General features: G+C 36.1%; 1 protein-coding gene across 7 annotated transcripts in view; it reads left to right on the top strand.

Moving 5' to 3' along the window:
• The window catches only part of UTRN (utrophin), a 491,233-nt gene that overhangs the window by 175,785 nt on the left and 287,966 nt on the right, over window positions 1-27,482 (top strand). For all 7 annotated transcript variants that reach the window (XM_032407730.1, XM_032407732.1, XM_032407729.1 and 4 more), the window contains 12 exons: window positions 548-682; window positions 2,239-2,388; window positions 3,659-3,820; window positions 4,261-4,389; window positions 5,084-5,257; window positions 6,993-7,148; window positions 12,915-13,085; window positions 17,421-17,600; window positions 20,121-20,249; window positions 20,560-20,730; window positions 23,187-23,348; window positions 23,791-23,928. In XM_032407730.1, coding sequence (XP_032263621.1) covers window positions 548-682; window positions 2,239-2,388; window positions 3,659-3,820; window positions 4,261-4,389; window positions 5,084-5,257; window positions 6,993-7,148; window positions 12,915-13,085; window positions 17,421-17,600; window positions 20,121-20,249; window positions 20,560-20,730; window positions 23,187-23,348; window positions 23,791-23,928 — 1,857 coding nt within the window. The remainder of the gene's footprint in view (window positions 1-547; window positions 683-2,238; window positions 2,389-3,658; window positions 3,821-4,260; window positions 4,390-5,083; window positions 5,258-6,992; window positions 7,149-12,914; window positions 13,086-17,420; window positions 17,601-20,120; window positions 20,250-20,559; window positions 20,731-23,186; window positions 23,349-23,790; window positions 23,929-27,482) is intronic.

The raw sequence follows: 27,482 nt of genomic DNA, 5'->3' as shown, positions 1-27,482 counted from the left end.
CATTTGGTTGAATGTGACTCTCTTCATATATAGACACATTCATAGGAGTTTAGGAGAAAATTGAAAGAGTATACAGCAAATTGTTAGATCAGTGAGCTCTGAGTTAGAAGAGGGTAGACCCCAGGGAATTCTAATTTTCTATATGATTTTGTTAACAAGTGTTGCAGTTATGAGTACTTTTTACCCTCCTGTTTAAAAAAAAAACAACTGAGAATATTTCCCTCCTGGTTTCTTCTACTAATTATATAGTTTTATTTTTGGCATTTAAATAGATCCTTGGAATTTTTTTTAGTGCACAGAGGGAGACAACTCATTCCTCTTTATCCCCCCCCCCCCCCCCCCCCCCACCAACTGGTCTCATATGATTTGTTGAAGAATTTTATTTTTTCACTTACTGCAATTCCAACTTCATCAGTTTCTAAATTTTCAAATATACTCATATCTAAACGAAATTGTTATTATTGGTTAGAGAGAATGTGTTGTACGGAGCTCCATCACCTCTTAAATGACTTCTTTTATAATAGAGCTTTTTTCTTGCTCATGCTAGGAAGTATGGTCTTGCTGGATTGAACTGCTTCACTATTTGGATCTTGAGACCTGCTGGCTGAGCACTTTGGAGGAGCGGATGAAGAGTACCGAGGCCCTGCCCGAGAAGGCAGACGCTGTCAATGAAGCCCTGGAGGTGCGCAGTTCTTTCTGTGGCAGCGAGGCCAAATGCGTACCCCAAGGAGGAACATGGTGCTTTCTGCTGACAAAGGCATTTGCTTTCTCGGTGGTTTTCAGCGTAACTTCCATGACCTGCAGTATTTATACAGTCCTGTGTATTTAGATTATTGGTGACCCACAAACTCAGCCTCGTGGGGTGGGTTAGCTGTTTGATAATTAACACATTTTGGGCATGAGTACCTTTAGCAGAGCACCCTAGTGATTTTCCAGCTTATTTTTACCTTTCCCCAGATAAAACTCTGCCTTCTGTTATTAGGGTAATTGCTCTCTTGTTTCTTCATAAAGTTATTTTTGCTCATTAGACAGGGCAACTGCTGAGTTTACAGTAGCTCTTGCTCTGTTATCTTCCCCCATGTGAAGAGCTGGGGACGGGTTAGACTGGTTAGTCTTTGAGGCTTGGATCCTGTCCTAGGAGCTTGTCCCCAGGCTTAGGTTCGAGCTCCACGAGGCCAAGAAATGTACCTGCTTTTTCATCATTCCCAAGTTATCAGCACAGCGTGTGGCACACGATAACTTAAAAACTCTTTCTTCAGTGGATTAAAATGTGAAGAGAGTAGATTTGCTTCAAATAAAAGAGGAGGAAGAGGGTCCCTTTGCTTTTAAAATGGAAGGGACACAGGATGGTAACTGAGTGGATGACTGGACTGAAGGTCAGGAATGAGTCCAAGGTGGGACCTGAAGTCCAAGAGCCGGATGCTCTGATGGAGGAAAGATACCGCTTCTCAAGTAAGATCACAGGGTGAGAGGTTGAGAGAAGAAGAAAAAGTATGAAAAGCTTCCTTTAAAAACATATCTTCCTAATATGAGAATTAAAACAGGTGCATTCCAGAAATATGGGAAAATGGAGAGAAGTAAAAAGCAAGATAAGCACTTTTAAACGTTTTAAATTTCTTCCTAATTATTATTTTCTATCCATACTGGAAGGCAGTACATTATGGTACTGGATAAATACAGTCTTTAAGTACAGTCTTAAAGTTGGAATTGTAGCTCTACTTTTTACTGTGTGTTTTTGTATTTAACCTCTGTGAGCTTCAGTTTTCCCATCTGTAATATGGCAATAGTATTTAGCCCATCCAGCTAATTAGATTTATATATATAAAAAGTGTGTATATAAAACAGGGTCTAGCATTCTGTGTATGTTGTAGAAAAATGAGTACCTATTTTTAGTAATATGGTCAATAACCATTGGAGATAATTTTGCTTGTATTGTTTTCTGCTTTTAAAATTTTCATCATACCATGAACATTTCCCTACGTAATTAATAATTACTGAAATTATTTTTATGAAAGTCTAGTAACATGTATCATCATTCATACTGAGTTTTCAATTTTAGGTATTTATTAATACCATGATGGCTATTTTTGTAAATTAATCATCTACCTCATTTCTGGTCCTGTTCTTTAGGTAGATTTATAGAGAATGGAATTACTTGTTTAAAAAAGTGGACATTTTTAGGATCCTTGATATATTTTGCCTCAGTCAATGCATATTTTTTCTCCTCTCCCTGTCTAGTCTCTAGAATCTGTTTTGCGACATCCAGCAGATAATCGCACCCAGATTCGAGAACTTGGCCAGACTCTGATTGATGGAGGGATTCTTGATGATATAATCAGTGAAAAACTGGAGGCTTTTAATAGTCGATACGAAGACCTGAGTCACCTGGTAAGAATTGGGGAACCCAAATGTTGATAGGTATCACGGTATAGAGCTGACTGCAAGAACTTTTACCAAGGGGAAGAGTTGGTAAACAACATGAATAGGGGTGTCCAGGACATTGAAATCCTAGGTGGGGAAGAGTAGACCTAACACTTAGAAGACAAGCAGAACTTTGATGAATAAAAAAATCTACCCTTGAGATTGTTTCTACTTATGAACTATTTAATTTCCTTTAAGGATATTATAGCTATATATAAGAATAGGAACTCAGATTATCCTAGTAAATATTAGGACCAACTGAATTTGACGTAAGTTGCTGTTATAAAATGTCATAATCTCTAGATACCTATTCAGAATGCATCAAATATGCATGTTCATATCAGTAAGTAGAGAAAGGAGATTATCCTTTATAGGAGGGTTGGATGGATATTACATACTTTTAAACACATTAAATAATAATGATTGATGTTTAGGTTGTGAAGAGCATCAAATTCACCCCAAAAGTGCAGCAGATGGTGGTTCAACACATATGTAAATCCGTAGAACTTGAGACTTTGGGAAAAAAAAAAGAGATTTATATGTTCACTCTACTGATAGACATTCTTGTTATATTTTATATCGTTATTGATAGGCTTATTGTGGGTTCCTGTAAATATCCTAAATGTGTAATAGATGACATTTTTATTGTCTCTGTCTAATATGTTATGTGGGAAAACTTTTTTTTTAATTGAGGTATAATTGAAATATAACATTATATTACTTTCAGGTGTATGACGTAATGATTTGATATTTGTATACGTTGTGAAATGATCACCACAATAGGTTTAGCTAACATCCCTCACCATACATCGTCACAATTTTTTTTTCTAGTGATGAGGACTTTTAAGATCTACTCTCTTCATACTCTCAGTCTATTCTCGTCTCTATGAGCTTGTTTTTTTTGTTTGTTTTAGATTCCACGTATAAGTGAGATCATGTGCTATTTGCTTTTCTCTGACTCATTTCCCTTAGCATAACACCCTCAAGGGCATTTTTATATTTTGTCATTGTATATAGAAAGAAGTAAAAATTAGTAATTGACTGTAAGATAAATAAGACACTAGAAGAATCTTTTCACTGTTATCTTTGCTTGTTATTATTTATTTGTAATGTAGGCCAAAGTTTTGAGCTTTTACAGTCTGTTTCTATCTTGGTGACCAGAACATGAGGGTTTTCTTATATTCAGCTCTTTATATTGGTGCTGAGCAACTAATGATTCAATTTTTCCCCTGTGTAGGCAGAGAGCAAGCAGATTGCTTTGGAAAAGCAACTCCAGGTCCTACGGGAAACTGACCACATGCTTCAAGTCTTGCAGGAGAGCTTGGGGGAGCTGGACAAGCAGCTCACAACGTACTTGACTGATAGGATAGATGCCTTCCAAGTTCCACAGGAAGCTCAGGTACTGCCATGGAGTGGAGGGCTTTCAAGACATAAAAAGAGCATATGTAATCACTTCCTCCCCCACAAGACAACTAGCCCCTCTTGCCATTCCAAACTGAGTCAGTGAGGAAGGTTCACCTTACTTATGGGGCTGCATATGGGTTTGGAGTTCTTTTGGTCTCTCTGTGAGACCCTGGCAAATGACCGCCATTTTAAAATTATAATTATGAAGTTGGGAAAATTCCTTTTTTTTATAAATAAGTGGTGAACACTAGAAATGACGAACGCCAAGATCTTAGTTTGTGTGTCCCACATGGGAGTCCGGCAACACAGGTGGCCTGTATTATTATTAAACTTATTAAAGCTTGTACAGTGGTCAACATGTTCTTATGTATTGTGTAAGTATCTGGAACTTTTAACAGAAAAGACGTTCTCCCCTTTCTGATCTCTTTGTTGCAGAAAATCCAAGCAGAGATCTCAGCCCACGAGCTGACTCTGGAGGAGTTGAGAAGAAACACACGCTCCCAGCCTCCAACTTCCCCGGAAGGCAGGAATGCCAGAGGAGGAAGTCAGATGGACTTGCTACAGGTGAAGAGGGAGAGCAGCTCCCTTTCACTCTTTGATGTGCTGGGCGTAAAAAAAATGAGGAAGAGCCGATGACTTGGATGCCTTTGGTCTTCTTTATGCTATGAACAGTGGGATGGGAATGATGCATTGCATCCTGGGCAAAGCAGCAGAAACAAATTGTTACATGGGTGGAAAATACTGATCTGATTTTATAGTTGAATTAAGAAGAGAGAGCAAGCTAGATTTAGAAGTTATCTTTGTATAGATTTTTTCCATTAATGCAGAGCCTCTGTCCGTTCTGGTGTGGCCTGGTGCACTGGGCAGGCTGAGAGCGTGGGAGGCAGCACCACCAGTCCTTTAACGGTGGATGCGAGATTGACATTGACTCTGAGCTTGCCATGAAGGGCATTTTGAGTTTTAGGTTCTTGAACTATATTTTTCAAACAGGTGAGAAATTCTGTGAAGTTTTAATTCCAGGAAGGCCCGCTTAGCCTTTTCTTATGTCTTAGACTGATACTCTGTCAAGTAATTCATGACACTGCGTCGTGCAGTGCACTCAGGTGATTGCTTAGGAACAAAGCCTGGGTTCCTTTAAGGAATGTTTTTATGGCTGCTTTATCTTGCAGCTTTCTAGCAGTGTATGTTGTATTAATATCATCTGCTGAGAGAGATTATCATTCTGATGTGAACTGCTTATTTTCATTTCTGGAAACAGAGGAAGCTTCGAGAAGTGTCCACAAAGTTCCAGCTTTTCCAGAAGCCTGCCAACTTTGAGCAGCGCATGCTTGATTGCAAGCGTGTGTTGGATTGTGTTAAAGCAGAACTTCATTTTCTGGATGTGAAGGATGTGGATCCTGATGTCATACAGAGCCATCTGGACAAGTGTATGGTGAGGCCATTGGGTGGATAATGTGTCTAGTGGGTTTTCCAGCAGCTTAATATGGCTTCGTCTGGTGCTTCCGTACATGGCTTATTTAATAATTACCAGTCTATAGTGAGCTAAGAAGAGAGCTCAGTGGTGAAAAACAGGTTAAAATAAGAAGTGTGGTAACCTTCAAGGAAATTAGAAGAGATAAGAGAGACAGGTGGGAGAGAGTAAAATCAATTACTACAATGTAACGAGATAAGGAAGCTGGAATAGACATGCATATTACATGATTTAAAAACAAGGGAAACACATCTTAATCACAGTATGAAGTTAGGGAAGATTTTGACAGAATGTGACTAATAAGCTAAGTTTTAAAGGATAAATTTGAGTCAGCTAGAAGAACCATATTGAGAATAGATGTCAGGAATATTACAGTGTAAAAGAAAATCATTCTTAAGGAAAGTAAAGCTTTGAATTTCAACTTAAAAAGTTTAAGCCTAAAATATGAAAGAAGAAATTAGAATTGATGTCAGAAATATTACTGCATAAAAAAATCATTCTCTAGGAAAGTAAAATTTTAAATTCAAGTTTAAACCTAAGATGTGAAAGAAGAAATTATTTATAAGGCCTTATTACTATTTTAGTCTTCAACATTATAATTTAGTTGAGTAGAAATTTTAAAAATAATGTGGCTAAGTATACACAATCTTAGAATTAGTCTTCTTCTTGAGAAGAGTCACGAAGAAACTTAAGATGACACTTGTTAAGACAAAAGTCTGGGGAGAGTTCTTTGTGCTTTTCAAAATTGCAATCTCCTTGTTTGTTACACACTGAAGGTTTGTGTACTCAAAAACTGGAATGGGTGGGAGAGTGAACAAACGGTAAATTTGTGGGTGTGTGAGTATGTGTGTATGTATGAGTGTGTATGTCTGCATTTGTGGGCGTATGTGCATGTCTGTGTGTATGTGTGTGAGTGTAGATGTAAGTATTTACTGATTTAATGAGACACAGAAATCAGCAGAGCACTATCCTTGACCTTGTGTAACTTAGTCCAGTGGTCTGTTATTATGTGACAACACCACAGGAGATGTTTCAGGTCAAGATCATGATGGACGGAAACAAGAGAACTTACCCAGATAAAAGCTTTTTAGTTTCAAGGTAACTAGGATGAGGACAGCTCTGAATTTGACCTACATAACTCCAATTTCTTATAGTTACATCATCTTGATATATTGAGTATATATCTTTTCATCATATAAGTAATACATGCTCATTGTGGTAGACTTGATACTTCAGAGAATTCTAAGAAAAAAAAAAAAGTGAATGTTAATACTCCCAAATTTCAACAGCCAGAGATATAGCCAGTGTTGGCTTTTTTCTAGTAATAGCATGTATGGTTTTTAAAAATGTAATTTAAAAAATGATAGACATTCAGTTTTTAGTCTTAATATTTTTCCATTTTATGTAGGAAAAATGTTTCTATTACTAAGCACTTTCATAAACCTTGAAAATACATGTTTGAGGGTTTTTAAACAAGTATAATCTCTATTAGTTTATTTTCTTATCTGATTTTAAAAAGATAATACAACCTTGATTTCATTTCACTCATCCTTTGAACCAAATCCGAGGAAGATAAAGCCCTTTGATCTCCATAGTTACTTTGTAGCTGTCAGTCTCTATAAGCCGGCTTCTGAAATGATTCCAATTAGCAATTTTTCACCACAGTGTGTAAAATGTGCCTTGCTTTCTTTTAAAGAAACTCTATAAAACTTTGAGTGAAGTCAAGCTGGAAGTAGAGACTGTAATCAAAACAGGAAGGCACATTGTCCAGAAGCAACAAACCGACAACCCCAGGGGGATGGATGAGCAGCTGACTTCTCTGAAGATTCTCTACAATGACCTGGGTGCCCAGGTAAGGGCAACTCCACTGCTCACCTGCGTCTCTCTCATTTATGTATTTTAAATGTTTGCTCCTGGAAGAATGCATGTTTGAATTTTAGGGCACTAATAATAGTGTTTTCAGTTATTCCAGTATTTTTTATTATATTTCTTTACATCTGTATATTAATATCACAATGATGAATAAGTGTAGAGAAATTCACTTTTAATATTTAATTCAGACTCCTTTTTATATTTTCAATGGCTAGTCAATTTTCAGAAGTTATTCTAAGGAAACTCTACCAGTAATAGCCCCTGTATGAACTCAAGTTACTGGTCCTTGGATTTCTAAATTGAATAGTCTACTGAGAAATGTTAAAACATTGGGACTCTAATAAATGGTAAGTGACAGGAAGTTCACATTAATAATCTAGCAGGATCTAAAATCCTTTTAAGAAACATCTATAAATTTGGGCATCTGAGCAAATCTGCAGGGGGATTTTTGGCCATTTATTGTGAGTGACTATATTCAGAAGGTTGAATGTCTTCTCTTATGAGAACTCTGCCCTGAAACCAGGAAAGCAAAGCAAAACAAAACAAAACAAAACAAAACAACAACAACAACAACATCAAAAGTGTTTAAGTGAAACCTTCTTGGCAATATTGGAAAGCTGTGTTAGATAATATTTTAGATCCTTCTTGGGTTTTTAAATATTACCTAAGTTTCTACATAGACCCAGAGAAAACTAGCTGAAATTTTGTTATCATTTTTGGATCAGTAAGAATGAGCAGTGCATACATTTTCTGGACAATTTTGACCTCCTCACTAAAGCAAGAGAAAATTGCTAATCTGATATATTTTGTATCATTTTGATACATTGCACATCTGGAACACACAGTGTAGGGCTTCTTCTTTGTATTATTATACAGCTGAAGTTATTTCTCAAATGTTGCTGTATTTATTCATCAACTGGGCATTTTTTGGATGGGAATGGTGCTGCCGGTTTTAATGTCAACTCTCCAGTTGTGACTATGGTTTTAGCGTTAAGTCATTTTCTCATTCAGCACAATTGAGACTGTACTGTGTGACAGGAATCATATAGGCAGTAGGGGTGGTGCACAAAAAATTCTTTGTCTAATAGAACTTAGGATAACGAGAGAAGAAAACATTAATCAGGTAGTCATACAAAGTAATGTCACATTAGCAGTCTGAAGTATTGTGAAGGAATGTATGTGGTGCTTTAAGAGTGTATGTAACGGGGGATTTGGCCCAGACTGGGGTTACAAAAACTTCCTTGAAGAAGTGGTACGTAAACTGAGATCTGAAGGATGAGTAGGAATAGCCTGGGTGAAAGCAGTGGAGACTTTGAGGTTGCTGGGACAGCATGTGGAAAGGCTCTGTGGCAGGGGGCAGCATGGTACATTTGTGTGGCTAATACAGCAAGTGTGGGGAACGTGGTGTTGGAGAAAGGGAGGAGACCAGAGCATACTAGTTAGTGTCTTAGGTTTGTGATAAGGATTTTAATCTTAAGAGCAATAAGCAGTAATTGCAGGATTTTAGCAGGGAGATAACAGGCTCATGTATTTGCTTTTTAAAAGATCACTCACTGCAGTTGAATTGGAGAAAGGCAGCAATGGATGTGAAGAGAGCAGTTAGGAAGTCATTGTTGCGTTCTTAGTGAGAAATGATGGTGGCATTAATGAGGGTGGGGCAGTGGAGATGGCATGAGCAGATGGACTTAGACACATTTAAGAAGTGAGGTGAGTAGGAGTTGATGATGGATTAGGATGTGGGAGTACAGGAGGTGGGGAGATGAAGGATGACCCCTGGGTTTCTGGCTTGGTTACATGGAAGATCATGGTACCGTCATTGGGAGGGGGCACTGGAAGGAAAGGCGGAAACATGGCAAAGTCATAAGTATGTATTGGGCATGTTCACACGTTAAGTGCCTTTGTGAGAGTGAATTGAATATATCAGGTACTCAGAAAGTTATTCAAGTCTGGAGACTATATCTGGGTTGAAGCTAGGAATTTTATGAGTCATCTGCATAGAGATGGTAATTAAAGTTTTCAGTGGTGATGAGATTGTCTAGGGAGAAGATATAATGAGAAAAGAAAAGCCTATACAAGCCACAAAATAAAAAATAAATGAGTGGGACTACATCAAACTAAAGAGCTCCTGCACAGCAAAAGAAACCATCAGCAAAATGGAAAGACAACCTACAGAATGGGAAAAAGATATTTGCAAATCATATATATGATAATGAGTTAATATCAAAAATATATAAAGAATCCATACAACTCAATAGCAAAAAACCAAATAATCCAATTAAAAATGGGCAGAGGACCTGAATAGACATTGTACCAAGGCAGATATATGAAGGGTCAATAGGTACCTGAGAAGGTACTCAAGCATGACTAATCATTGAGGAAATGCAAATCAAAACCACAATAAGATACTACCTCATACCTGTTAGATGGGTAGTATCAATAGAAAGAGATAATGCTGGTGAGGATGTGGAGGAAAGGATGTGCACTGTTGGTAGGATTGTAAATGGGTGCAACTGCTGTGGAAGACAGTGTGGAGGTTCCTCAAAAAATTAAAAATAGAGCTACAGTATGGTCTAGTAATTCACTTCTGGGTATATATCTGATGGAAACAAAAATACTACATTGAAGAGATATCTGCATCCTCATGTTCATAGTAGCTCTGTTTAGAGTTGCCAAGGCATGGAAACAACCTAAGTGTCCATTAATGGAAGAATGGATATGGAAGATATGGTGTGTGAATGCATATATATATATGGTTTATCTCACTTAGCACAATGCCCTCATTGTGCTAAGTGAGATAAATCAGAGAAAGACAAATAATATATAATCTCACTTTTATTTGAAATTTATAAAACAACAACAACAAAACTCACAGGAAAAGAGATCAGATTTGTGGCTACCAGAGGTGGGGAGCTGGTGGGTCTGGGAATTGGATGAAGGTGATCAAAAGGAACAAACTTGCAGTCACAAGGTACATAAGCCCTAGGAATATAATGTACAACATGCTGACTATGCTCACACTGCTGTATATGTACATAGGGAAGTTGTGAAAAGGGTAAATCCTATGAGTTCTCATCACAAGGAAAAAAAAGTTGTTTTTTTTTTTTTTGTATCTGTATGAAATGATGGATGTTTAAAGTTATTGTGGTAATCATTTTGTAATATATGTGAGTAAAGTCATTGTGCTATACACCTTAAACTTATACAGTGCTATATCTCAATAAAACCTGAAAAAATAAATTAAAAATAATTTTTAAGTAAATTAAAAAAAAAAGGCCTGAACCAGGTCTTGAGGAATTACATCATTTAGTAAGAAATTTGAGGAAGATGTGTTTGCAAAAGAAACTAAAGTATATCTGTGCCACATTTTATTTATCTGTTCATCAGTGGACATTTGTTTCCACATCTTGGCTACTGTGTGTACTGCAGCCATGAACATGGGCAGGCAGATATCTTTTCTAAACACTAATTTCATTTCCTTTGGATATATACACCAAAGTGGGATTACTGGATCATATGGTAGTTTTATTTTTAATGTTTTGAGGAACCACCATACTGTTTTCCATAACTATACTTGAAATCTGCTAAGAGAATAGATGTTAAGTATTTTCACTACCAAAAAAAAAAAAAAAGGTAACTATGGGAGATGATGAATGCATTGATTAGAAGTGTTAGCACACCAGGAGAGTGCTGGGGCTGGGAAGCCAGGGGAAAAGGGCATTTTGAGAATGGGTAGAGGCACTGGTTTTGAATTATTGAGCATAAAAAATGATGTCCACTTAAAGATGTCCATTTAGATCTGTTGCCTTTGGAGTCATTATTGAGCTGAGTCAGCAAAGACAATTTCTGTGGAGTGATAGGGGCAGAAGGCAGGATGGGAGGAGGTAAGAAATGTGGGGAAGGTAAGAAAATGCTTTAGAGGATTGGTAAGGGAGAGATAGGAGAGAGGAAGGTCTTAGGGTAGATGGAGCCAAAGAAGGATAATTTTTTTTTTTTTTTTAAATATAAGAGACTTGAGTATGTATATACTCAAGGGGCAGAGGGAGAGGGAGAAGCAGATGGGAGAAGCAGACTCCCCGCTGAGCAGGGAGCCCCATGCAGGGCTCGATCCCAGGACCCTGAGATCATGACTTGAGCCGAAGGCAGACGCTTAACTGACTGAGCCACCCAGGTGCCCCAAGACCTGAGTATATTTCATAGCTGATGGGGATGTTCCTATTAAGAGGGAATGATTGAATATCTAAGAGGGAGAAAGGAGAAATGATTAGGTAAAATCACTCCAAGTTGATACTGCCTAATTCAGAATGCATACATCTCAAAATGTATTGGTTAGACTGAGAAGAGTTTTTGTTGAACTGTAAATTATTTTCTTCCTGGTATATACAAATCTTTGGTAGCATTAAGTTTTATGATGATTGTGTAACTGCCTGGGCATGTCAAGATCAGATGAGATCCTCTGAATACCTAATACCTTTTAATATAATTCGTGTATTTGTCTCCTGAATTCTGCATTGAGGGGCTATTAATTTAAAGTCATGAATTCTAATTAAACTCTGTAGAGAAAAAATATTTGACTTTTAAGAAGGAATTTAATAATAATCCTTGAGGTACGAAAGAATAAAATTGAATCTAGGGGACCAGAAAAAAGAAATGTAATTCCACATACTTAAGAAAATTCAGTCTTTTTATCGTCTAAGAAAATTTTATCCCATACATGACTTATCACTCTGCTACTTAGGTAATGCGAATTATCTCTACCTATGTGCACATAAAAAGAACACGTTTATATATGTATTGTGTTGTGATACCCTTAAAAATGCTATCTCAGCGTTAGATTATGAATGATAGTTTTGTTAGAGCATACCATCATGTAATGTAAAGTGTCAGACCAAGCTCAATCCAGTGGCCGTGTCCCACTGATCGTAGCCTTGGCCCCTTTAAGCTTCACGGCCCTGACCTGCAAAGTAGAGGCTCCGGAGGGTCTTACTGCACAGCATGTATAAGATTCTTCAGCGTGATATGGGAGCTATGTTAAGAGCCTGGTAAATGTTAGTTCAGTTCATTTTGCTTTCTGTCAACCACAAAAACAAAATAATACTGAAGGTTTATGTTGCATAGCCCTTTATTATATTTTAAGTTAAGTAGTTAATTGCAAAACATAATTATGAAAATCATACTATTTCCCCCTCAAATTTCTAGAATATAAGGTATATGTGTGTGTTTTTTTAACAGAATTCTTTCTTGAGAGGATTGTAGGGCATCTTCTGTTCAAAATGATAAAAGATCTCATTTACTGATTCCTTAACTTTGTTACAAGGCCTGGCCAAGCCCTCTGTGTGTGTATCTTTCTCATTTGATACATAACAACCTTTTAAGGGCTATGCCTCTACCAAGGTCACTTAGAAAGTAATTGGGAAGAGCTGAAATGAAAACCCAGGGTTGCCTGACACTTAACCTCTGTAGTATGTTGTCCCCTTGTGGAAATACAAGAATGGAGTGATTCCAGGTGGGAGAGATAAAGGTTATGTATGTCTTGGGGGTTAAGTATGAATAGTTTGGATCTTTGGTTATTATTTGGATTCATTCTTTTCATGTTCTTTTCCCTCTTCCTTTCCTTTTCTTTCTCCCTCCTCTCCCTCCCTCTGTTTCTGTTTCCCTCTCCTCCCTCCCTCTTTCCCTCCTTCTCTCCTTCTCTCCCTCTCTCTGCCTCCCTCCCTCTCTCTTCTCTCTCTCTCTTTCTCCTTTTTAGGTGACAGAGGGAAAACAGGACCTGGAAAGAGCATCACAGTTGGCCCGGAAAATGAAGAAAGAGACTGCTTCTCTCTCTGAATGGCTTTCTGTTACTGAAGCTGAATTGGTACAGAAATCCACATCAGAAGGCTTGCTTGGGGACTTGGATATAGAAATCTCCTGGGCTAAAGTAAGTTGTAGTTTGGGTTACCTGCCAATATTATGCCAGGGTCTCCTGTGGCATCTTGTTCAGGATGTCATTTATCTCCATTTCATGTTAAACATAGCCTTTTCTTTTTTCCATTATTTTTTCGACTTCTGTCTTAAGAAAAAAGAAAAGACTATTTTGAAAGACAATAATTTTAAGAAGATATTTTTATCTTGATTCCAAAAGAATTAAACTCACATGGATCATCAGTAGGGCCTACATAGGCATTGTGCCTATGTGGTACTTAAAAACATTCTAATCATTACCTTCACAACTGGTGATATTTTTTGAGTATTCATTTTTCACAAAGTATTGTGCTGAATTGAATTTATTTATTAATTCTTCTGTAATAACTTTTATACCAGTAATTAAATTTTCTATTGCAAACGAACTGATGGAAAGAGCATAGGAACAGAATTTTCAAAAAAAAAAATCAATGAAAGATCCAAGAGTTTTCTGTAACTCTGTAGTTATTTTGACATCAGAGATTAGAGAACAGATTTGCTGATTCTCTTTTGAGGTGGACAAAGAATTGAATGGAACAGAAACTACTTTTTTGAAGTATTGAAGGCATTCTCTTTTCCTAAATTTGCTTCCTAAGAAAGAAGCATGTATACTAGAGATAAGTCCTGAATATAAATGATCAATACTGTGATGGAAATGTATATAGAGCCACAAATATCAGTGTTGACATCTACAGGTGTTTGCTTGTGGGATGTGGAGAGCAGGTGCTATGAGGTCATGGAGGATGCAACCATTTCTTAATTTGAACATTTTGTAGAGGTAACAGTTGAAAGAGAGTCAAGATATGAGGCATTACAATAGCTCATGAAAAGTATAATTATGCCATGGGCTGTGTGATGTGACAAGGATCTGGAGAAAGAGATGGAGGAAAGATAGGAGGAATATTGGAATTTGTCGATGAATGCAAAGCAAAGACATCAAACTTTCTTTTTGTTAAATTTAAGTTTTTCAAGGAAATATTATCTTCTTTGTACAATACATTTTGAAAACCATTATTTTCTTATTAATAACTTAAGTCATATAAGCTAATTGAATGACATTTGCACAGTGTAATGAAAAAAGGCAAGAGCAAAAATCATTTATACTCAAAGAATACACCATTTTCATAGGCATATATAAACATGCATAGACAGAAACATTTAAAAGTAATTATATTGTGTCTAATGTTTCTTAACATTGTTTTAAAAACTTTTATCTTTAATATTTTTCTTTACCTACAGGGGTTTTGTATCACACATTGGAGAGGTATTTTTTATTATGCCATTCCTCTATTCATGTCCATTTAAATTATTACCAATTTCCACTATTGTAAAAAATGCTGTGATGAATATACTTGAAGCTAAATCATAACATATATTCATGATTATTTCTTAAGGATAAATTCTTAGCCTTAAAAATATTGGTCAAGCGATATACCCATTTAAAATTCTTATACACATTATAAAATTGCCCTTCGGAAATGTTGTACCCACCAGCTGTGAGTGAGAATTCCTGCTTGCTCGATGGTAGGCAAATACCATGTTTTGGTTATTTAATTGCAACATTTTCCAAAGTTTAGAAGCCATTTGTAGCTCTTTTTAAAAAATCGCCTTTTTGGGGTGCCTGGGTACCTGTCGGTTAAGCATCCAACTCTTGATCTCAGCTCAGGTCTTGATCTCAGGGTTGTGAGTTCAAGCCCACATTGGGCTCCACGCTGGGCATGGAGCCTCCTTAAGAAAAAATTGCCTTTTTGTATTTCTGACCATTTTTGGTCTTTTAATTTAGAGCTCTTTCCCTACCATAATAATAAATGCTTAGTGTGTTGTGTGTTGCATTTTTCTTTTCTTTTCTTTTTTGTTTTTTGCCTCTGCAGTTTCCTTTCTGTTTTCTGTTTTTTAAACCACTGTATTATATATTTTTTAAAGAATAAAATTCATCTTTTTCTTCACTGTATCTGTCTGTAGTGCTTGGAAACTCCAACACTACACTCTGCTCCAAGGTTATATAATTCTTTACTTATATTTTTTTCTAGCTCTTTTATAGTTTCATCTTTTACCTTTAATGTTTTAATCCTTCTGGACCAAATAGTTAACCATTTATCATCCTTTCCTCTCTGATTTGACATGCTAAATTCATATATTCTTTTTGCCTGTTGCTTTTCTCTGTTTTCCGCTTCACTGATCTGACCCTCTGAATTGTTCTTCAACTGTTCGACTATATGGCTTCATAATGTATTTCAACATATAGTTAATGGATTCCCTGTCTTCATGTTTCTGGGGTTTTTTTGTGTATACTCATATAAACTTAAGAAATATTAGTCTGAAATTATTTTAAAAATTCTGTTAGAAATTTTGGTTTGTATTGCCATAAATTTATAGATTTGTTTTGAGGAGAAACAATATCTTTGTTATAAGTCTTCTTAGTAAGTGGTATGTTTCATTTTTCCCCCCAATTTTTTTACATTACTACATAATGCTTTGGTTTTTTTCTTCAAAAACATTATATATGTATGCAAAGATGTTTATTCCTACATACTTATTTTTATAGGTGTATAAAGAGTATGCTTTTTCTCCATTTTTACTAATTATAGCTTGTACATAGGTGATACTGATTTTCACATATTTAATTTTTAATCATCTGTTTACTCACATCAATTCAATTCAATTAGTTGATTCTCATTATTTTTTAAGGTAAAGGCTTTTAAAACAATGGTAAGATTGTCTCTTCTGGTGCTATTCATTTTAAAATTCCCATTTAATCTTATTTCAGGTTTGAAATAATGAAGATGGTAAATACAAATCACGAATTCACAGCACATTCTCTTCACTAGAGTAAATCAAACGAAACATCAGTATATAACATAATCACCCACTTTTTCAATGTTGTTTTCAGATTTAAGAAACATTCATATTTCACAACATTTTAATGTATTTGCACTTAAAAATTATGTAAAATTTTTTCAATGTAAAAATTTAAATAGCATTTTCATTCCTGAACTTTAACAGCATTTTTATTCAGTAGCTTAAATATTATTTTCAGTGTAGTCATTTTATTTACAATACAGTCTATTAGCGTAGATAGTTGTGTGTACTGTTTGCATTTAATTACTTGTACTTAATTATTTCGTATAGTTCTTAAAGACTGTTCTAGTCAATCAGTACATTCCCTGTGAAGGTAGGTAGAAAGTCTTAACTGCACAGAGCTTGGCCGTGGTTTTTTTTTTTTTTTCTTCTCCCTTCTGGAGAAGAACATTTAAAAGAAACATTTTAGTGCCTTTATAAATATACCAGTATTTGATGTGGCCAAGTGAATGTTTAAACCTTGACTCATCTGGGAATTTGCAATTTTTATGCCTTCCAAAATATAATTTAATGATGTGAAATTAAATATAAATGAGCTCCTTGAAATGATTTGTTTAAATGTTGGCTAAAAAAGGTACAAAGCAGTGGGGTGGGTAGATATGCTCATGTTACTTTTTGATTTTAGAACTTTGTAGTTTTAATTTTGGAATCCAGCATTTTTGCTGTATTTCTCTGCCTGGTCAAACCTTATGAATGTGCAAATCAAGTTATCATTATACCACCCAGAGTATTATCTTTGCATATGGCAACTATATGACTACAGCTTAGATGTGCTAGTTTTCCTATGATTTAGCTAAGATGAAATATTTTTTATAATGCTGATACAGCAGATTATATATTAAGTCACCTAGTACAGGGTATTATCCTTCCAAATAAATGTAGTACACATCAGTAGTTTCCTGTAGTAGTCTAGGACATAAATTCATTATAAAATTTTGAAAATTGTGACTTCTGGGATAGTTCTGCTTTGCCAGGTTATAGTTACTGAAAATAAAATTGATTCTTTATGTCTAAAGCTATGATGAAGATACTTGGTGTTTGTGGGTAATAAGTAGCATTTGTACTACATTAAAATTAATGAAATGATTACCTTTTCACAACTGAATTTGTTACTTTTTTGTATTTGCATAATTAAATGTTCTAATTTTTATGAGGAAGTTAAGAACTCTCAACATATTAATCAGATGTGGAGTTTTGGAAACCTTTGACATATTGTGGATTATCTATGGGAGTCATGGACTACTATGCATATGTTGAAGAAAAGTTTTTAAAAAATTAAAGTTGTATAAACTAGGTGTTACCTGCAAGTGCTGAATCACTAAATTCTACCCCTGAAACTAATACTACACTATGTGTTAACTAACTTGAATTTAAATAAAATCTTGAAACAAAAGCAAAAAGCTTTTATAATGTTCTGCAAGATCAAGTGGATCTTGGTGTTTTTCTTTTCTAGAATATTCTGAAGGATCTGGAAAAGAGAAAAGCTGATTTAAATACCATCACTGAGAGTAGTGCTGCCCTGAAGAACTTGATCGAGGGCAGTGAGCCTGTTTTAGAGGAGAGGCTCTGTGTGCTTAACGCGGGGTGTAGCCGAGTCCGTACGTGGACAGAGGATTGGTGCAATACATTAATGGTATGTTTTGGGGAAAATTTAACAATGAAGTCTTTTCTCCTTTAATTATTTAAAAGCCAATGCAGCTCTGATTAGAATCTTAAGTCCTGTTTTCTCTGTGTCACAGTAATGTTTTGCTTCAAGTGAATTAATTTCATTAGACAGACTACATGTTATTTCTTTCCTTTGAAAAGATAATAACCAGAAAGAGTTAAAAATGTCTCTATTAAGTAGTAAATCATTTGTGATGTACATAGAAATGTGTACTTTAATATCTTAGTAAACGTACCTCATTTGTTATAGTGTAATGATTTGATATTGTATTTAATTTTTATGCGATCATAAATCATGTATATAATGTTTATAATGTTCTAATAATGGCATACTAACATCTGATGGCCTAAGTAAAAATTTTGACTACTGGGGGGTGACATTGGTGAAGTCACTTAAATACTCTCTAAATCTCAGTTTTCTCATATGTAAAATGGACAGTATTATAATTTCTACCTCATACAGTTTTTGTGATTATTATATGACGTAAAACATGGGTATTTGACTATATAACTATACTTGAAATAACCAGTGTTAGATATCATGATGATGTTTATGCTAATTATTAAAGGTTGTATGTTATCAGCCTTTGGTTATGCCAACTGTTAATTATTTCATGGAAATAGTGACCATTTAAATTTCACAGTGGTTTTCTGTCCCTCTTCTACTAACAATGAATATATGGCAACCTCCCTCTCTCTTCCCATAGAGGGTGTTTCATTTATAAATTATAATTTTGTTTTGACATATCTAAGATAGGACTTTTTTCAAATTCATAGAATTACTGGGTAATAAATAGAGACAGAGAAAAAATAAATTATTGTGTAGTTGAGCATTTACTGAAATCAGAATGTGTAGGGCATTGAAGCTCATGGGCTCATATCTTGATCTGTCAGCTTTTTATCTAGAGTTCATTCACAACTTACTACCTGCAGAACTTTGGTAAATTACTTAAATATTGCTACATTTTAATTTCCCTATATATAAAATCAGAATAAAAGAACATATCTCACAGAGTTGTTAAATGTTAAATAAAGAATATGAAACTCTTGGCTCATAGAGTATGTTCATTAAATATTTTATTTTATTTTATTTATTTATTTTTTTTTTAAAGATTTTATTTATTTGACAGAGAGAGACACAGCCAGAGAGGGAACACAAGCAGGGGGAGTGGGAGAGGGAGAAGCAGGCTTCCCGCAGAGCAGAGAGCCCGATGTGGGGCTCGATCCCAGGATCATGACCTGGGATCATGACCTGAGCCGAAGGCAGACGCTTAACAACTGAGCCACCCAGGCACCCCCCTTCATTAAATATTTTATATATTCGTTTTTATTGAAACTAACTTTATTCCACATTCTCACAGCTTACTTCTATATTCTTCAGTCTGTACCTTCCAAATTCTCCTTTCAAATAATACCTTTATAGTCCTGTTAGAACATTTTTAAAAAAGATTTTATTTATTTGAGAGAGAAAGAAGGAGAGAGCATGAATGAGGAAGAGGAGCAGAGGGAAAGTGAGAGGCAGACTTCCCACTGAGCAGGGAGCTGGACATGGGGCTCCATCCAGGAACCCTGTGATCATGACCTGAGCCAACTGCAGACGCTTAACTGACTGAGCCACCCAGGCGCCCCTAGAACATTTAACATTAAATAAGTCAGGTGGTCATCAGTTCTTCTTTCTTAGAATCAAGATCACTTTCCAAACTTTTCTCATTTATAGGTTCTCATTTTCTTAACTATTCTCCCATATTATGGATTAATAATTTTTTCTTGTATTTTAAATACTTCTAAGGTTTTTTTTCTAGTTTATCCTATAAAATATAGTTCTTAAAAGTTGTTAATTTCATCCAAAGGCTTCCCTAATCTCTTTGATCAAGTCCTAAATTCTTGCCTTAGTCTCAGCTATTTTGCTTTGTTTTAAGCGCAGCGGCTTTACTGTTTTCTTTTGGTTTTCACATTTATTCTCTCAATCACATTTTCTGTCCTGCTTCAGGAAATGTGAGGTCTGTACCAGCTGTACTTTTAAGTGCTGGTGGCACTGAGTTGACAAGCCACAGGCCTGCCAGTCAGTCAGTCCACTGAGCAGGCAGAATCTTATTCAACCCATATTTTAATCATTCTTTTATATTACTACTTTTTAAGTGAGTTTTTAAAGAATATGATCAAGGGGGATAAATGAAATTACTTACAAGAATGAAGAATAAGGGAGACAAACAAAATGAAATTGAAAAAGAAAGTTTCACCTTTTATCCCTCTTCACCTTTTGACTGTACTGAGGTCTAAATCAAATAAATTTAAAAAGTATGTAACCATAGCTGTGCATTTTCAGGAATGAGATTTATTCACTGGGAAAGAGCTTTGCAGAAAGACAGAAACCTATCTTGAAATTCAGCATACATTTGGCTTTTCAGAGGTCTTTTAAATGTCATCTAAGATTATTGTCGTAAATATTGCATATGATTGCATCAGCATTTCATTAATTCCTTTCTAGAATCATCAGAACCAGTTGGAAATATTTGACGGAAATGTTGCTCACATAAGTACCTGGCTTTATCAAGCTGAAGCTCTATTGGATGAGATTGAAAAAAAACCAGCAAGTAAACGGGAAGAAATTGTGAAGGTACTGAGCACAGAGCATCAGTAACACTTCCAGGAGTGGAAGGTTTTGGTGTGGTCTTTCTCTAGTGCTCCAAGTTATTTGTGCATTCATTCTTCCCTTGCAGTAGATTCATTAGTTTTTATTTTGGTGGGAGAAACTGAGGTCTCATATGAATCCTATATGAACAGCTCTTCATTAAATTGATTATTCTAAAATCTTCTCCAGGGATCCAAGAAATTCATTTACACTGCCTTTAATTCTGAATTGGCATCATACCCATCTTTGGTTTTGATTTTTCCCATATGATAATTTTGTGTTTTCTTGCAATTAGCGTTTAATATCTGAGCTAGATGATGCCAACCTCCAAGTTGAAAATGTCCGTGATCAAGCCATTGTTTTGATGAATGCACGTGGAGGCTCAAGCAGGGAACTTGTAGAACCAAAATTAGCTGAACTGAATAGAAACTTTGAAAAGGTGTCTCAACATATCAAAAGTGCCAAGGTGAGTAATTATATTTTAATATAAAATTACTTTTCATGTGGACATGTATCTCAATGATAGGTGATTATATGGTAAATACATCAAAGAGTTCTGAATTAAAATGATTTTAATCACTTTTTCTTTGAGTGGAGCATCAGTCCTTATTTATTTGTGATTTTGCATATGAAGGAGAGACAACAGGAAATTAGTATTGAAGAAAATAAACCATTTGAGAAAAGCTTTCAAAGTCTCAATCAGAATTTAAAATTGGCTATAAAATAATAAGACTCCCCTCTGCCCCTACACACCGTACTTATTCTCTCTCTCTCTCTCTCCCTCTCCCTCTCTCTCAAATAAATAAATAAAAGGTGGGTGAGCCTGGGGGGCTCAGTTGGTTAAGTGATTGACTGTTGGTTTCTCTTCATGTCATGATCTCAGGGTTGTGATATCGAGCCCCACTTCAGGCTCTGTGCCCAGCACAGGCTGCTTAAGTCTCTGTCTCCCTATTCCCTCTCTGCCCCTCCCCCTTCTCTCTCTCTCTCTTTCTCTCAAATAAATAAATAAATCTTTAAAAAAAAATTAAGACTCATTTCCAAGCTAGGCATGAATATTAAACCCATTACTGTGTAGTCATACTTTATAAATTTGTGCACACTACATGCTTGTGAACTGGTTTTTTGTTTTATTGCATCAAAAATTACAAGAAATTTCACAATTTAGAACTAATGCAGAAAAGCTACTATCTGCTGTTTTAAATTTGAAAAAGGGCTTTATAAATTTAAATAAGAGGATAATAAGTAAGAGTTTTCCTTTAAAAAGTTTTTATTTATGCTTCCTTATAATTTTTCTCTCTGTATGTATCTTACTAATTCTCTTTCTTATTTCCCTTGTTTCCTGAGGGGCAGGGAAGGAAGCATTTTATTGTAGTGTTCTCAAGGCCTGGAGTGTGGCGAGGGCTCAGTAAATGTTAAATTGAAAAGATGAGAACATTTCGATGGTTTGCTAGGCAAAAAACAAAATAGCATAGCTGATTTTGGGGGTCATTCAAACCAGGTGTTCATTCTGACAGAGGATTATGAGGTTTTCAGGATCCCAGCTGGGCTCATGGGTTGGCATTTTTGAGTATTTGGCTAATTCTACCTCTTGAGAGTGGTGTGTGTGGAAATTATCTAAGAGGAAGGATCCTCTTTTTTTGTAAGAAGTAAACATTGTCTAGTCTGCTTTAATTTGAAATATCTGACATAATAGGCCAAACTATCTTCCATAGCTCATGAATATATTTAGGTTATTCACAACTTAAGGAAAACAAACAAATAACTTGCTTTAACTTTTGTCTTCCTTAGCTTTGACCTTACTTCCCTACTTTTCTTTTCAAAAGGTATATAGGTATATAGGAGCATTTTCCTGGTTTAAAGGAGTAAGGCATGAGACATAGGGATGGAGTGAGAGGAAGTACAAAGAAGCAAAATTATTGTTGTCCCCATAAATAACTTCTGTTAACATTTTGGCATACATGTCTACTCTTACTCTTATCTATGTGATATGAAAATTTCAAAATTTTTATATTGTTTTATATGTTCTCCTTTGACATAGTTTCCAACAGCTATGGGGTGTTCCATTATATGATCTGTTATACTTTTGTAAGTCAGTTTTCCACTTTTAGTGTCCTTTTATAAATATTGAATTGTCAAGATCCTTTTATGCATGTCTTTTTGCTCATTTGTTAATATGCCCTTTAGGGTCAATTCTTAGAATTTCTTGAAATTGTTCTAAGAGTTGTGCATATAAATACCATCAAATAGATTTTTCCAAAGAGTTCTACAAAAGTTTGTGCCGGGAGCGTTGGTGGTATAGTGGTTAGCATAGCTGCCTTCCAAAAGTTTGTGCCAATTTCTACTTCCATAATCAGTGTGAAAGTGCTCGTTTCCTCATGTTCAGCCAACACCTCGTTATTTTCTTTCATGTTAGTTTTATCAAAGTTATTACATTGAGTTGAGTCATATAAATATAAAGTCTTTCTATAGTGATACTATCTGAAAATACTGCATTGAGAAATACGTACTTTTTCAGAGTTTGGGTATCAAAATCCAAAGGGGATTCTATGGGGGAAGGTTACCCGGGAGACATTCTGTGGGATAGACCTGTAGTCGGTGGTGGCCTTTCTTCTTTCCGTGGCCGTGGCACAGAAAGATCTTGGCACTATTTCTTGCTGTGCTCATATGCAATCTCAGAATCCTCCCATTGCACTCCAGGGAGCCACAGTTACTTGCACACTTGCTCACGTCTCTGGCTGGAGTTTGGAGAAAATGGGTAACTCAGAGAAGCCCAAATAGATAAAATCATTGCTCTATGAATGAATGAAATTAAAGTCAACTCAAATAAATGCTAGCTCTTCTCTTGACCCTCCGTCCCTCTGATTAACGATGGCAGGTCTGATTAAGAATGTATCTTTTCAAAGAACACTTTTCCTTCTGCAGTTGCTAATTGGCCAGGAACCATTAGCCTACCAATGTCTGGTCACCACTGAAGCATTTGAAGCTGATGTACTTTTCTCTGACCTGGAAAAATTAGAAAGTGACATAGAAAATATGTTAAAAGTTGTGGAAAAACACTTGGAATTCAGTGATGAAGATGAAAAGGTTGGTTCAAGGAGATTTTCAAAACCATGGTGTTCTTACTTTTCTGTTCTGTTAATTATATTTTTACATCCATGATGTTTACCCAAAGAATTTGCCAAGTCATGCCAAAGAATAGACCCATATGTGATTTTCTACTGAGTGTCATTGTAAGATTTGCCAAGTGATTTACATAATGCTTAAAAAAATAGGCACACTTTTTTGACTAAAGGTACTTTTGTTTCAGTGTTCTCTAATATCTTCTAAACTAACATTCTTTATGAGATATTTTAACTTCAAATGTGAAATATTTAAAAAAATACGAATTTTTGTTGCTTATCATTCAGCTGAACAGATCTTGACTGATCTCATACTTCGTAGGTAGTTCTCCTACTTGGGAACTGATAAGTAAGTGATGCTGTGCATTTTTCTTTTGAGTAAATTGTTTTTCCTATTAAACATTCAGATGGATGAGGAGAGAGCCCAGATTGAGGACGTTCTACAGAGAGGAGAACAAATGTTACATCAACCTATGGAGGATAATAAAAAAGAAAAGATCCGTTTGCAGTTACTACTTTTGCGCACAAGATACAATAAAACTAAGGTATTGTCTTGGGAGAGACTCTGTTTTCCTTAAATAACTTATTTAGCTTGTGCCATTCAGATATTTGATGTTGCATTCCTGGATACCTTAAAAAACAGGTGGAATAGTATCTCTTTCTCCTTTCTAGTATCTAGTATGCATTACTAAATAACATTTATATTTTCAGATGGAACAGGACTCAAAGGGAATAGAAACAAAATCTTATTATTGAGATCTCTTTTGGACTTCTAATAATAAATTAAAAGGCATCTATCCCTTTTAGAAGTGACTTCCTCCTTCAGTTCTGTATTTTATATGTGGAGGTCTTCATCAGCTCAAAAAAATTTTAGTTAACAAGTAACTAGGGGCGCCTGGGTGGCTCAGTCGTTAAGCGTCTGCCTTCGGCTCAGGTCATGATCCCAGGGTCCTGGGATCGAGCCCCACATCGGGCTCTCTGCTCAGCGGGAAGCCTGCTTCTCCCTCTCCCACTCCCCCTGCTTGTGTTCCCTCTCGCTGTCTCTCTCTCTGTCAAATAAATAAATAAAATATTAAAAACAAAAAAACAAGTAACTAAATTTGTGAATTGATAAACTATGATTTGTATTCTAGAAAAAGATTCACTAGCAGCTCCCTTTTCAGTGGCCATCATTCCAACTGCACTGTAAGTGTGCTGGTTTTCTCTAAAAGTCTGTTCTTAGGTAATCCTTCTAAGGACCATTTTTAGTTGATGATGTTGAATCTAGTGGAAGATTCTACTCTCTCTGCTTGCTGCCTGTTAGATGTCTCTTTCTCTATGCACTGCAGCCTTGTAACATGTCCCAAGCTAGACTCGTCCTCTCCCTTCCCCTTCCAACCCATGTTTCCTAAGTTATTCCCTATCTTAGTTTATTTCCTTAAAAACTACCTATTCTCAAAGTAGTAACCTCAAAATCTTCTCAATCATTTCTTGTTCCTTACACCACATCAAGTAGGTATTAAAACCCTCTCTTCTGAATGAAGTATGATGCATCTGAACCTAAAGTTAAACACAGCTCTACTTGCTTTATGACCCTGGGGAAATGACTGAATTTCTCTTAGTCCACTATCCTTTCCATAATTCAGACTCTTATGATTTTCTCTTGTTATTCACTACAGTGTGTCCCAAGCTGGGTTTTTTATGTCCAATTTTTCTTAACTCTAGTGCATCCTCCATATTGTCCTCAGAATTATTTCCCCCAAAGTTATGGCTGGTCAGGACATTCCTTTACCAAGAAAGTATTCAGGAAAATATTGGAAAATACAGAAAAAGCTTTAAGTGCAAGGTTCATCACTCTACTATACACTAAGTTTTCTATCTGGCCTCCAGCTACCTCTTTGATTCACTGGCACTTACCAGGAATATAGCTATGCTGGTTTTCTGTACATTTTCCCAAACACACTGGTGCCTTTGCACCTTTGGGATCTTGCTAATTTCAATCTTACTCTTTGGTGTGGGTTTTATCTCCTTATTTTTACCTGAAAAATGTGTTATCTTTTAAGGCTTGGCTCCATTTTTATTCCTAACATTTTTTTCAGATGATATGATAGTTCTTTGCTTCACTGTTATTTTTTAAAAATTTTATTATGTTATGTTAATCACCATACATTACATCCTTAGTTTTTGATGTAGTGTTCCATGATTCATTGTTTGTGTATAACACCCAGTGCTCCATTCAGTACGTGCCCTCTTTAATACCCATCGCCAGGCTAACCCATCCCCCCACCCCCCTCCCCTCTAGAACCCTCAGTTTGTTTCTCAGAGTCCATAGTCTCTCATGGTTCGTCTCCCCCTCCGATTTCCTCCCCTTCATTTTTCCCTTCCTACTATCTTCTTTTTTTTTTAACATATAATGTATTATTTCTTTCAGAGGTACAGGTCTGTGATTCAGCAGTCTTACACAATTCACAGCACTCACCATAGCACATACCCTCCCCAATGTCTATCACCCAGCCACCCTATCCCTCCCACCCCCCACCACTCCAGCAACCCTCAGTTTGTTTCCTGAGATTAAGAATTCCTCATATCAGTGAGATCATATGATACATGTCTTTCTCTGATTGACTTATTCCACTCAGCATAATACCCTCCAGATCCATCCACGTCATTGCAAATGGCAAGATTTCATTCCTTTTGATGGCTGCATAATATTCCATTGTATATATATATATCACATATTCTTTATCCATATGTCAGTGGACATCTTGGCTCTTTCCATAGTTTGGCTATTGTGGACATTGCTGCTATAAACATCGGGGTGCACGTACCCCTTCAGATCACTACATTTGTATCTTTGGGGTAAATACCCAGTAGTGCAATTGCTGGGTCGTAGGGTAGCTCTATTTTCAACTTTTTGAGGAACCTCCATACTGTTTTCCAGATTGGCCGTGCCAGCTTGCATTCCCACCAACAGTGTAGGAGGGTTCCCCTTTCTCTGCATCCCTGCCAGCATCTGACTTGTTAATTTTAGCCATTCTGACTGGTGTGATGTGATATCTCATTGAGGTTTTGATTTGGATTTCCCTGATGCCGAGTGCTGTTGAGCACTTTTTTATGTGTCTGTTGGCCATTTGGATGTCTTCTTTGGAAAAATGTCTGTTCATGTCTTCTGCCCATTTCTTGATTGGATCATTTGTTCTTTGGGTGTTGAGTTTGATAAGTTCTTTATAGATTTTGGATACTAGCCCTTTATCTGATATGTCATTTGCAAATATCTTCTCCCATTCTGTCAGTTGTCTTTTGGTTTTGTTGACCATTTCTTTTGCTGTGCAAAAGCTTTTCATCTTGATGAAGTCCCAATAGTTCATTTTTGCCCTTGCTTCCCTTGCCTTTGGCAATGTTTCCAGGAAGAAGTTGCTGTGGCTGAGGTCAAAGAGGTTGCTGCCTGTGTTCTCCTTTAGGATTTTGATGGACTCCTGTCTCACATTGAGGTCTTTCAACCATTTTGAGTCTGTTTTTGTGTGTGGTGTAAGGAAATGGTCCAGTTTTATTCTTCTGCATGTGGCTGTCCAATTTTCCCAACACCATTTGTTGAAGAGACTGTCTTTTTTCCATTGGACATTCTTTCCTGCTTTGTCGAAGATTAGTTGACCATAGAGTTGAGGGTCCATTTGTGGGCTCTCTGTTCTGTTCCATTGATCTATGTGTCTGTTTTTGTGCCAGTACCATACTGTCTTGATGATGACAGCTTTGTAGCAGAGCTTGAAGTCCGGAATTGTGATGCTACCAGCTTTGCTTTTCTTTTTCAACATTCCTCTGGCTATTTGGGGTCTTTTTTGGTTCCGTACAAATTTTAGGATTATTTGTTCCATTTCTTTGAAAAAAATTGATGGTATTTTGATAGGGATTGCATTAAATGTGTAGATTGCTCTAGGTAGCATTGACATCTTCAGAATATTTGTTCTTCCAATCCATGACCATGGAACGTTTTTCCATTTCTTTGTGTCTTACTCAACTTCTTTCATGAGTATTTTATAGTTTTCTGAGTACAAATTCTTTGCCCCTTTGGTTAGATTTATTCCTAGGTATCTTATGGTTTTGGGTGCAATTGTAAATGGGA

Source organism: Phoca vitulina, unplaced genomic scaffold, assembly GCF_004348235.1.
Source record: "Phoca vitulina isolate PV1807 unplaced genomic scaffold, GSC_HSeal_1.0 scaffold9, whole genome shotgun sequence".
Lineage (NCBI taxonomy): Eukaryota > Metazoa > Chordata > Mammalia > Carnivora > Phocidae > Phoca > Phoca vitulina.
The sequence above is the reverse complement of the archived record's forward strand: the minus strand, read 5'-3'. Positions and strand labels throughout refer to the sequence as shown.